This window comes from Macrosteles quadrilineatus, unplaced genomic scaffold, assembly GCF_028750875.1.
Source record: "Macrosteles quadrilineatus isolate MER2022 unplaced genomic scaffold, UCM_ALF_1.0 Scaffold_4__1_contigs__length_99947679, whole genome shotgun sequence".
NCBI classification, from domain to species: Eukaryota; Metazoa; Arthropoda; class Insecta; order Hemiptera; family Cicadellidae; genus Macrosteles; species Macrosteles quadrilineatus.
The window spans coordinates 34,754,204-34,767,696 of NW_026542597.1; the positions used below are offsets into that span (position 1 = coordinate 34,754,204).

The window sequence follows — 13,493 nt, forward strand, 5'->3', positions numbered from 1 at the left end:
TAGAGTAATTTGTAGCAAATTGTATTCTCTTTTAGAATATCACAATAGATAAAACATGATTATAATGGTTTAAATACCTGCATTCAGTAATCCAAAATGTTGCTTGTGGCAACTATAGTTTCAATTCACAGGGAATCATCTTCAGGCCGTACAAGGCGTCGTTATTCATCTCCGTATATGAAGGTCGTCATTTAATAAATAAGTACATAGAACACACACGAAAACGCACATTGATAGACGGACATTTAACATAAAAAATACCGAGTACTCGGAGACACGAGACAGGTGACGCGACCGGGTGGAAGTTGTAGCTCGAATAATTTTTCAAACGTAATCCGGAGGCTAACAACTCTTGAAGATAAAACATGGTTAGCCCATGATATCACCTTCCACTTTGGTCGATTTCCTCGCTATTTAAAAGTTATTTGCAAAAAAGCTAAGCAGCCTCTGAATTTAAGTAGTGATTCAGTTTTAATTCTAATAATTGAGTTCAGTGATTTAAGTTCTAAATTCAGCATTAAACTCTTGACGTGCCATTAAACTCAAACAACATTTAACACGCCAGCTACGGTAACCGGAATGTCCTAGAAAAGTAATAAAAATTACTTCTCTTTGCCCACACTGTACCTTTCAGAAATAGGGATGCGTGTGAACAGTCTAGTTAAGTATTTGGCAAGTTAAACAAAAAAATCAATTGGGCCGAAAAACTCACCTGCCATACTCGACCCGTGTAAACCAGGCTGAACTGATGCCACTACAGCGTTTCCAGCTGATTATGCATACAAGTAAAATGTTATCTTTAAAAACACCACACAGGCAGCAGCGCTCCTAAATTCTCAAAGATTATAAAATACCCCCGCCGCAGCAAACCTGCAGACTAAGCGAATTTCCATTAACCTGATTGGATTTACACTAAAATGCCTACATAAAAATATCACATTTATTTCCTATTTAAATAGAATTAGTTTAACGAGTACTTAGGTTTGCTGCAATAGAGAGGGTAAAAGTGTTGTATTTTTGTAAAATGTGAATAGTTTAGTAAGAAATGAAAGTATTTCCCAAATTCGATCAAAATATGTTTATAAACAAGCAAACTACAACAGTTGACTTATTCTCCATAAGGATAATATTGGCATTTTAAATTTACAATTTTTTGAAATTTTCTCCGTAACCATTAGGCACACAACAACGCTTCAATATACTAAATTATTTGTTTTTTTTAAGCTCTACAAAATGGTTAGGAAAGAAATTATAAAGTTTTGTGTTTTTGGGGTTAAAAATGGGAAAAACCTATTTTTACCCCATAAAACCCCGTTCCCCTTAGTTCGATCATGCTGGTTCGCGAACTCGTTAGAATAAATGTAGGTTTACACGTTTATACCAAATTTCATCAAAATCGGATCATTTTTGCTCGAGTTATCGCGCTAACGGACACATATATATATAAATATATATGTGATGTGGAAAGCGAATAGGGACCTCTTGTCGGGAATTTTCGATTTTGAGTTATATACATATTTGAATTCCTTATTAAATTCTGAATCACTTGGTGCAAGTCCCATGCCTCTGCGATTTTTTTAGTTAAAGTTATAGGACTTTGAAATTGTGTTATTGAAAAGGGTCATTTTGAGAAAAACACTTCTGAAAATTTCAAGTACGCATTAAAACAGTTTTTTTTTTTTTTCTTCTTTAAGAAGATATTTTGGTATCAAAAGAAAGCTTATAATGTCCTCTTTGGAGGCAAAACCAATTTTTATCTTAACTCTCGGTAGTTTTCATTTAAATAATTGTTTTATAGAAGCATGTCGTAAAAATCACATTTCAGAAAAGGGACCTCTTGTCGGCCCTTATGGAACCTTAGGGACCTTATGTCGGAAATAACATAGGTTATTTCTCCATAAGATTATAAAAGGTACCTCTTATCGGGACCGCAAAATTTGTGAGATATTTTGTTCTCCGTACACTGAACTTTGTTGTAGTTCTCTAAATTTTTCAGAGGCTAACAAAATGATTTATTTCGACCTTTTATGTCTTCAATTCGATATTTTAGCCGATACTGTCCTGTTCTATGATAAATGAGGTATAACAATTGATAAAAACCCGAATTTCGATATTTTCAACCTTAATTAGGTACTTATATCGGCCGTACTGAAACTTTCGCAACCCCGACAAGAGGTCCCTTTTTGCTTTCCACATCACACACACATATATATATATATATGAATTTGAACGGATGGTGTTTTTGGCCTCTAGGGACCTCAAAACGAAAAAGTAAATCGGTCCCGGGTCCAATTTATACCATGAGTACTATGGTAATAGTTTATTCCCTATATGGGAAATTCGCTAAAAAAACCAGGCACACCATTTTAGGTGCACTCTGTTTTTTTTCTTTCCCTTGAAATATTAACAAAAACTGTAAAAAAGGTGGATAAAAACACTCACATTTATTGGAAAAAACATAAATTCAAATTTTATTTCTGTTTACAGTCTTAAGGGATACAATAGTCAAACAAAATGAGGCAGACATGTTTTCTAATGCAACTATCCAGTTTTGATATTTTATAGAAATAAAGGCAAAGAAAAATATGTTGTTTGGATTAGTTATTAGGATGATAGTTTTACTCATTCCATCTATTTGTTCTTTACCATGGAAAATAAAGCAGGAAATGTCAACAAATAAAAGGATTTAAAAAAATTCAGTGTAATATAAAAATACTATTACACAGTCAACTGTATAAATATTAATCCGTAAACTACTTAAAAATATACATTGTCTGTTACAAAAACTCTTCAAATTATATTTTAAGACCAAATACATGGAAATGACAACACCTTATCTTAAATAAATCATCTATACAAATATTTGTATCTGTATAACTTAAACAAGTAGTTAGACTTAGACTAAAGTAAAATATAGTAATTGATTCGCCTACTCTACGTTATTTACAAATTATCCAACTAACTTAATATAGTCTATATATTGTAAATTTAAATAAACAAAAAAATAATGATATATTATGTATACCAGAAATTCACATATCTTAAAACTGAGGTATAAGTTTTTACATTTGAGTATTACAGTAGGTTTAATCGTTTTTAACGATATTTTCACACAAGTTAGCAGATTTATAAAAACTTTATTTAAATGAACATTAGATAAAAGTCTTGAAACAAGTTTTGCAAAATCAAAAGGTGTGAAAAGACAAAAAAATATAACTAACCAAGACTTAAAACTTGCAAATATTAAAACAAATTAGTTTTGAACATGGCCATTTGAGATTTTAACTTTACAGTTTACTTATCAGTAAAAGGAGAAAATAAGAACCCTGAGTATAACAAGGACTGGAAGTCTAATATTCTAATATAATAATGAAAATATCCCATGAAATACAACAAAATTATGTATAGACATTTTCATTTAATTATGTACCTATGACACTGACACCATTGTACATGTAACCTATTTAATTTCAGATTATAAAAATTAGTCAAATGGAAGCTAGCACAATTTGCATGTTTTATTGACCCATACGCAATAAAATTGTAGTGTTTTGTTAATATCCTTGAATTTTCAGAACCTCTTTCTCTTAATCAAAATTTATTATTAAGATTGATCACAAAAATCATCAACCATATTGCATACGATAAAACATTTTGAGGATTATTTTTATGAGAATATATAGTGGAACTTCAAAATCCAAATTGTGGAAATCCTAAAAATTATGGATGAAATTAATGCACAAAACTTCTTCTTTTCAAGACATGCTTTTAACTAATCTGTAATGCATATTATTGCACTATACCATATTTGTAGAACTACATTCGATTATCTTTTGTTGACAAATTTAATTGGATTAATTACGTAATGTTTAACTATCGATTCAATTCTTTGAGCCAGGACTCAAACTTTGATTGCCAATTAAGACAAGCCTAGGTGGAGGACAATTCTACAATCAAGTGATATACCTTCAGTAGCTTTTAGCTGACTAAGAATGGCTGTTTCATTAGCCTGGACGATTATACTTCTACTGCTTTATCATTAATGAAGAATGTAAAAAGCTCAAGATCATTATTGAGCTAGAAACAAAAGTTTAAATAAGCTACCCATTACTACTGATTATTCCAAAATCAAAACTGAGCTCAGCTCAAAAACTTTTGCATCTCTAAAGGTCCACCTGTATTCCTGGATTGTCAAATCCATAAACGTTTTATCTCATAATAATAATGCTCTCAGATTTGAATTGAGGTTGAAGATAACAGTAAAGATGGTTGAGCTTAAACTAAAAATTTTTGACACTCTTTAAAAGGCGTACAACTATTTGCATGACGTTTTGATACGTCATCAGTTTTACTCACTAAGTGAGAATCAGAGATCATGCAACTGCACCAATGGTGAATCTCCGGTTAGTCATTACAACTTTCTCAGGTCCAAAACAAACACCTGCAAAAGAATTGAATTGTAAAAGAAAAGCTCTTTGATAAACAACCTATTTTGAGTAGCACAACTTGACTGGTTGTGTCACACCTTGACACAACTTGACATTTTCAAGACAAATTAAAAAAATAGTTGCCAATCAGGGACTACTATTAAATTTTAGGGTTAAAAAAGCACTAGTAATTTAAAATTCCATAATATAGTACTGTATATTTCATCACTAGGATGTAAAATGTCTCTTTACGACCTGAGCTAAAGTTCTACGATAGAGGCGAACCCGAGGTCGGAAAATGAGCAAGGATTGAAAAGACACATTTGTCCTTGTAATGAACTATATTTTTTGTCATATTTCATCATTAACTAAAAAACTAAGCTAGAAAACAAAAATACTTTTCATGTCAAGATAACCACAATAAGTCCTTACATAAAGTAATTTTGGGGTAATGGTTTTTTTAAGTTAAACTAAATTTTAGCAGCAATGAAAAGTTCTAATTAGCCAGTTCAAATTTTAATCTGAAATATCTCATTACTGTCTTCCGCGATGGCAGCACAATATTGAATTGAGCGGTAATGGTGGAAACACCATCAACGTCTTCAAAGATTTTTTTTAAATCGTTGAAATTATTTAAAGTCATTTTAATAACAACAAATAAATATTGAACAGCAAAACATCCTCTATAAATACTGTACAGAAACATTTCAACATTATTTTCAAATTACCCATACGAATGTAAAATGTCTTTAAATAAGACTGAAAAATGTCTTCAACTGGTCCATTAGAATGTACAATTTTGATAAAAATTTACCCTAATGCAGCACAGTCAATCATGCTTGGATTTGAGCAACAGACACACATGTAAACATAAAATTTTAAAAGTAACAAAACACATGAAAAATTACACTTACGCTGCCGTCTGACGCACTAGCACCAACTTTGTCACCTCTTGAATTCCAACACACTTCAAAGATGCCTCCCGTACCTTTGTAGCTATGCACCAGCTGGCCACTCTGTTGGAAAACAATGTCATCATTGCTACGATAAGTGAAGCCTTACTCTTTAGAGGTTATATTACAAGAGAAAGCTATGTGGTCGATTAAAGAGTTGAAAGGGGTAGTGTTAAACTAGCCTGATAAAATTAGTCTCTAGGATTATAAGCACAGTCACACTTTCTCAGGATAAGAGTGTGGAGGGGGCTGCTGGAGAGGTTCTTTTACATTGACGTAACCCAAACGTGCAACCCAAACTAAACGTACTGTAAGACATATTTTAATCGCAAAACAATCTTATATTTTGGTATACCTGTGCTCATTACTTCATTGCCGATCAGCTAATATGCATGGTGCATAGTTATCTATGAGGTTTAGTGTTGCTGGGAATTTATTGTAAAAGACACAACATGGCATTTTCCCAATCTCAGAGTTAGAATAATACCATGAAAAAGAAGATCATTGGTTTTATGTCATGAAAGGTTTGAAATTAAGTTTCCAAATGTGATTCCTAATGAATCAACTATTATTAGTACATACCAATTTAAGGAAACCAAATCCGAATTCAAGTTAAAATCAAATCAAGCAAATGGAAATTCGCTCAGTCTTCAGGTTTGCTGCGACGGGGGTAGTTTTTGTTTACTACAGACTCGGTTTCCTTATATTTGTACATGCTAATAATAGAAAATTTTTTAGGAAGCCAAATCCATCCTAAACAAAATTACTCCCACGCAGCAAACCTGCACACTAAGCTCCTGGAGATTGGGGAAATACAATGTTGTGTCTTATTAAAAATAAATTCCCAATAACACTACACCTCATAGATAAAACTATGCAACAATGCATATCAACTGACAGGCAATGAAGTGAAGAACACAGGGATGCCAAAATATAAGGTTGTTTGGCCATTAAAATGTGTCTTACAGCACTTTTAATTTGGGTTGCACGTTAAAAAAACATCCTGTACTGTTACTATTGTCACCTAGTACTTTCTTGTCCAGACTATGTTACCCCTATTACTATGCTGTGTACCTTAACTAAACTAACTCCAACGACCCCTTCCCCCACTTCTCTGTCCCACAACCACGACTCTTCACTCACCGATTCTGAAATCCACTTGTTGAAATTAACTTGTTGATGGAGTCGTAAAATATTTACACGTTATTTCAACATTAAACAAATAGAACCTACGAGTCATGTTCGGGTAATCTCTATTTCTGTGTACAAGAGTCCCTCTTACTGTAAGTCTTTTCTCTAATCAGGTTAAAATGTTTTTTTGTTTTTTTCACCTGGTGTTCGAGAAGGAAGTTTAAGTATGCTTCTCCTTTATAAGGTTTTTTGTGTCTATGGTGTTCCTATGTCTGGTTTCTTTAGAAGCTTTTCCACGCAGAACGGTTTGACTGCAAATCAGTGGATTTTGTCCCTTGAAAGGTCCATGACAACTGTCTTGTTGCCCGATGCAACTAGTCGTCTGATGCGATTTCTTTGGATAGAACATGGGCCAAACAGATCTTTTTTGGGCCAGTTTTATTTTTATACAAAAAATGCTTAATGACAAGAGAAACGTAAGTGTAAAAAGTCTTAAAGCCAGATGTAAGAAATATTGGTTTACCTGTGTAGACCAAATGTGGACACATTTATCAAAGCTGCCAGAAGCGAGAAACTTTCCATCGGGTGAGAACGCCACACTGTATACTGGCTCTGTGTGTTTAGTGAGAGTGTGAATGCAAGCACCTCTCTCTACATCCCACAGTCGAACTGTCGAGTCAAACGAAGCACTAAAACAAACATCAGTCAGGTACTTGTCATTGTTAAATTCCCCCTTTTAGACCTTAGTAATAAATACTTCATCAACAAATACTGCAAGGTAACTATTTAGAGGTCAAAAACAAAAACACCTAATTTTCCTTAACCGGATGTTAAGACAAGATATGATTGATGGTGTCATATGACTTGACACCAGTCAGAAACACATGACTGCAATCAGTTGCAAGTTTTTGTGTCTGTATCATTGTGTGAATGTGTTGTGAGACCTCTTCAAACACCAGTGATGAAGAGAATTAAAAGACTTTGGTATTCAACTTTAATGAACTTTGAGGTTCAAACTACCATCACCACCAAACTATAAAAGTTATTTAAAGACTTAACGAGGGCTTTCCTAGCTGCCGATTTTGGTCTGGTGTTCAGTTGGTGTTGAGATCCATATGATAAATCAAAATGTTTAACTAGCAGCTGTTTGTATATGGTACCTGGCCAGTATAAGACTCATGTTGGGGTTGGCAGTGCCGGGTCCGGTCGGGCTCCACTTGATAGTGTAGATCTCCTTGCTGTGAGCCTGCAGGTCATGAACACAAGTGTCCTGCTTCATTGACCAAATCTTGAGGGTCATATCGTCCGAACACGACGCCAGCAGGTTACCTTGCGGATCCCACTTGATGGCGTTTACCTCGTTCTGTCAACATTTTACGTTATCAATGTTATTGTGTAATTTAATAGCCAAAATTAATTTTAGAAGTAAAAAGTTGTTAGAGATTTGTATTGGAGCAGTTGGGTAAACAAATTTAGTGTCCGAAACAAAAATCTCCTAAGTGCGGTAAACCATTAGAAGATAATATCTTTTTTTTTAAGTAACCTACATATAGGCTATGCAATATTTAAGTAAATACTAAATAGGTGAGTCGGTAGAACCACAGACTTCGGGGCCAAGGCAGTGATGTCGTGGGGATTTGATTTTGGTACCTGCCACTACTTAGTTATCAGTAAATTTCACCCGTGTACTGTAATAGTTCACCCCTTGCTGGACACGTTCCATGCACAAGCCTCTGTGGCTCTTGTGGAAGGGCAAATGCAATGTAAGAGGCAACCAACCTCTGTAAAAAAAGTACTACCTACTTAAGGCAGCATTGAATAAATTCCGTTGAGGCACCAAAACAAATTAGCCTATAAATAAAATATTTACAGAAATCTCTAAAAATTTCCCAAAACTTTTGGTGATCTAAAAAATAAATAAATTGGTCTTACAAGACGACATAAATCAAATAATAAATCAACCACAACCCCAGTGTCAGACCTACCGTGTGGCCTTGGAAAGACTTGATGGGTTTGTCCACATTGAGTTTACACACGTGGATGCACTGATCCGTGCTGCAAGAGGCAAAGCTGGTGTTGGTCTGCCAGTCGACATCCAGCGCTGGCGCAGAGTGGAACGAGAACTGCTGCGTACACTGACCACTAGCTGCATCCCAGATAATGGTTGTCTGCGGGAAAAGTTACATTACTTGATCGGTAAACGTCTTGAGATCTTTACCATTCAATATAGGTTTTAAATAAGCTATATTTTAAAGATACGATTCTTTGCATTATAGAGTTTGTTGAGGTTAACTAAGAAAATATTAAATTTTGAGAGCTCTCTTATAAAAACTTAGGTGTCATATTTTTTTTCACATTTTTAAAGACGATGAGCACCATAAATTATGGAGACCAGTAAATCAACTCAGTATCAAGTCAGTAAATAAATTATGGTCAACAGTAAATCTAGGCCTAAATAAACTAGCACAACTGGAAAGTTAGGAGTGGATGCAAAGTAATTCCTGTAATTTAAGGAAGTCTGATAATACTTAATTATAATTTAAACTAAAGCTATTGGTAGGTGTGCAGAATATGTGTGAACAATGTCTAGAGCAAATCACCAAGAGTATGGGAAAATTTAGGCACTTACTTAAGTTCAGCTGCATCAGAAAAATACAATCAAGTTTTACTTTTTTGTCAAATAAAAACAGCTGTTTTCAAAACACATCTTGCGAATCCAAAGTATCAACTTTTCCCTAGAGTGATAAGAAATCAGTTGAAGATAATAGGTTTAATTAATGTACTATCATATGGTTATAAATATTTTTATATTAATCATCCTTATAGGTCTAAGCCATTGTATCCCAGGCCATGGCCAGCACTGAAGATTTAGAGTTTAAATCCTGGTAAGTTTCTCCTCAGGTATCCTTATATATAATACGTGAAGGCGATTTCTACAAAACACTACTCCTCCGGACGGATTTTTACAAACGACGTGTCAAAATAAAGTATTTTTTGTGTAGACGCCCCCTTTCACCAATTCCGGTAATAAAAACCCTCGGGCTTTGCCCCACAGGCCATCAAAGTTGCGAGTTTCTCCCGTAAGATTAACATGGGGGAATCTAAATATTTAATTGGAAACTTTGTCCCCAATAATTTGAGGGCGTAGAAACTTGGTAGATGTGTCCAAAGAAAGGTCTTGGTCTGTAGATGAGTTATCAAAAGAAAAACTAAGCAAAATCCCTTTAGGACTCTGCCCCAGAAGCCTTTAAAGATCCCTCCACAGAGTTGTTTACATTTTGGCCATGTGAATAATACTTTTTAATTAGGGATGGACGGGTCCCGAAATTTCGGGAATTTTTCGGGGAAAAAATATTTCCGATTATCGGGACGGGATTACATTTGATTCGGGAATTTTTCGGGACGGGATTTGGTCCGATCGCCGTCGATTTTGCCGCTTCGCGAGTGCCAATGACGCCGCTATTGCGAGCGATAGGTCCGCGAACGCAGGAGACGAAGTCGTTTCGACAATTGCGCCATGACCACGGAGTCATAACGACGATCGTGCCGTGACCACGGAGTCATACCGACGATCACGCCGTGACCGCGGAGACATACCGGCGAGCGCGCCGTGACCTCGGAGTCATACCGACGATCACGCCGTGACCACGGAGTCATACCGACGATCACGCCGTGACCACGGAGTCATACCGACGATCACGCCGTGACCGCGGAGTCATACCGACGATCACGGCGTGACCACGGAGTCATGCCGACGATCACGCCGTGACCGCGGAGTCGTACCGACGATCACGCCGTGACCGCGCAGTCATACCGACAATCACGCCGTGACCGTGGAGCCATACCGACGATCACGCCGTGACCGCGGAGTCATACCGACGATCACGCCGTGACCACGGAGTCATACCGACGATCGCGCCGTGACCGTGGAGCCATACCGACGATCACGCCGTGACCGCGGAGTCATACCGACGATCACGCCGTGACCGCCGAGTCATACCGACGATCACGCCGTGACCACGGAGTCATACCGACGATCACGCCGTGACCGCGGAGTCATACCGACGATCACGCCGTGACCGCGGAGTCATACCGACAATCACGCCGTGACCGCGGAGTCATACCGACGATCACCCCGTGACCGCGGAGTCAATACCGACGATCACCCCGTGACCGCGGAGTTATACCGACGATCGCGCCGTGACCGTGAGTCATACCGACGATCATGCCGTGACCGCGAGTCATACCGACGATCACCCCGTGACCGCGAGTCCTTTCGACCGCGAGTCACAAGTTTCTATAGGTACCTGAAAAATTGTTACCCATTTTTTGGTTTTTATAGATCAGTGCCACAAACGGTAAAGATTGATTTCGTATGCCTTTTTTGGTAACTGCAATACTCAAGGCTTTCTTTTTATGCACAGAAAAAAATCCCGTCCCGTCCCGAAAATCGGGAAGGAAATAAAAATCCCGTCCCGTCCCGTCCCGAACTAAAAATTCAATCCCGTCAATCCCTATTTTTAATGAAACAGCTGTTCATTTTTAAATTGTATTTCAAACAACGCATATTTATTGTGAGTTACTGAATTCTACCAAATAAGTATTTGCAATGTTATTTTCTGATTTTAATAGTATATTTCCTACCTAGGGCAGAAAATGAGATTTTGCCGGCTCGAGATATTTTAAGTTCGAGACTTCGTCTCGAACTCAAAACAATCGAGAGCTGCAAAACCATTTCGGTCCATGGTACGAACGCTATTTAAAAATATCCATTAATGGCCATTAATCTTACAGCTCTTTTTTGGAGAATAAATATTTTTTTGGCCTGGCAAAAATTCAGCTTCGACTTCCTTTGATTATTTTTCACATAAACTACAACATTGCATTAATGAGTCCTATAAAATTATAAACATAAAATCAAACTTTAAACACCCTTGGATGAATGCAACTATAAAACATAATATTAAAATTAAAAACAAACTTTATAGAGATTTCTTGAAAAAACCAAATGACCCAACATTAGAACAGAGATACAAACATTTTAAGAATTTAGTTATAAACCAAATAAGATATGCGAAAAATAAGTACTTTTCAGACCAGTTAGAAAATAACATGAAAAATAGTAAAAACCAATGGAATTTGATAAAAGAGTTAACAGGTGCAAAGCATAAAGGTAGTACCCCAATTGTACTAAAAAATGAAATCGGGCAATTGATTGACAACCCCGATGAGGTTACGAATACCTTAAATAACTTTTTTTGCTCAGTGGCTGATGACTTGAGGAACGAAATCTTGTTCGATAAGGCAAACATCAATAGTGTATTTGACCCTTACAGGAATACCTTTGAAAGGACCTCAACTAAAGATTCAATTTTTCTTTACCCAACGTGCGAGGAGGAAATAATGAAAATTATAAATTCATTAAATGATAACAAAGCACCAGGTTATGACAATTTAACTCCTAATATAATAAAAACTATAGCTAATTCCATTGTTCATGTTTTAGCCTACATTTTTAATTTAAGCTTAGCAGCTGGGGAATTTCCAGTTAAATTGAAAAAAGCAGTCGTTACACCGTTATATAAAAAGAATGATAGATATAATCCAAGTAATTATCGACCAATAGCCCTCTTACCAATTTTCTCAAAAATACTCGAAAAAATAGTAAAAGTTAGGTTGGTAAATTTTTTAACTAAGCATCAATTCTTTAGCAAAAAGCAATTTGGATTCCAAAGCAAATTAAACACTTGTTCTGCTCTTATTGAGTATATGTCGGATATTTACACAAATGTTAATAATGGTAAAGTCTGTGGAGGTATTTTCGTAGACCTGATGAAGGCATTCGATATGGTAGACCATGGAATTCTGTTGGAAAGGATGTATCATGCTGGAATAAGGGGAGTTGCTCTAAAATGGTTCCGTTCCTACCTGTCAGGACGAAGCCAAACCACAAGGGCAAATAATTGTGTTAGTGAGGAAGGTCGGGTAAAACTTGGCATACCACAGGGCTCAGTTTTGTCCGGTCCCTTGTTTCTGATTTTTATCAATGACCTTTGTAACGGCAAATTTAAAGGTAATTTAGTAGCTTTCGCTGACGATACAGCTCTGTCATACGAAGCAAACTCATTATGTGAGTTAAATACTAAAATGCAACATGACGTGAATGCTCTGAGGTGGTGGTTTACATCAAATTTAATGGTCATGAGCCCAAAAACCAAATATATCATATTCAACCTAACAAAACATACACACTTTGCAAAATCCCTGAAATATCACAACGTAACATGCCCTACAAGTTTTAACATTTGTAACTGTCAAGACCTTGAGCAAGTAGGAAGCATAAAGTATTTAGGCTTTTACGTGGACAGCCAACTTAATTGGAAAGAACATATTTCATACTTAAAACTAAAATTAGTAAAATACATCCGTATATTCTACATGCTCAGAAGCGTATGTTATATACAGCTTCTTAGATCAATTTATTTCGCATTCATAAATTCAAAAATTGAATATGGCATAGAAATCTGGGGTGGGACATATTTTACCACATTAAAACCAATAATCACACTACAAAAAGCCTTCGTCAGAATAATACTAAACGAAACAAAAACCAAACCTTCTCTACCTCTTTTCCAAAGTTTAAACATTTTGCCCTTTAGAAACTTATACGTTTTTAAGGTTTTAAGAATTTTTTTAATAGATGTGATACACACAGAATGAACCAGGACTATATCACATTAAGGAACGTGGGTTAAATGTATGTTCCGCGACCCAATTTATCCCACTTCAAAAAATATTTTTTGTACTTAGCACCAACGTTTTATAATCTACTTCCAAACTATATTAAAGAGTGTAAAAACAAGAACCAATTCAATAAAATTATACGTAACTACTTACTTAACCATAATGACATTAATCAATTTTTTACTACTCTAATATAAAGACATAGTGTTTTCCTTTGATAGTTATAGTCTTAGTTATA

At 35.8% G+C, this 13,493-nt stretch overlaps 1 protein-coding gene across 1 annotated transcript in view; it reads right to left on the reverse strand.

Moving 5' to 3' along the window:
• Positions 1-2,443: 2,443 nt before the first annotated feature.
• Positions 2,444-13,493, reverse strand: part of LOC128991936 (F-box-like/WD repeat-containing protein TBL1XR1) — a 35,868-nt gene continuing 24,818 nt past the window's right edge. The window contains exons 7-11 of the mRNA XM_054415225.1: positions 8,497-8,679; positions 7,672-7,874; positions 7,035-7,200; positions 5,342-5,443; positions 2,444-4,441 (exon numbers count right to left, since the gene is read on the reverse strand). Coding sequence (XP_054271200.1) covers positions 4,412-4,441; positions 5,342-5,443; positions 7,035-7,200; positions 7,672-7,874; positions 8,497-8,679 — 684 coding nt within the window. The 3' untranslated portion in view covers positions 2,444-4,411. The remainder of the gene's footprint in view (positions 4,442-5,341; positions 5,444-7,034; positions 7,201-7,671; positions 7,875-8,496; positions 8,680-13,493) is intronic.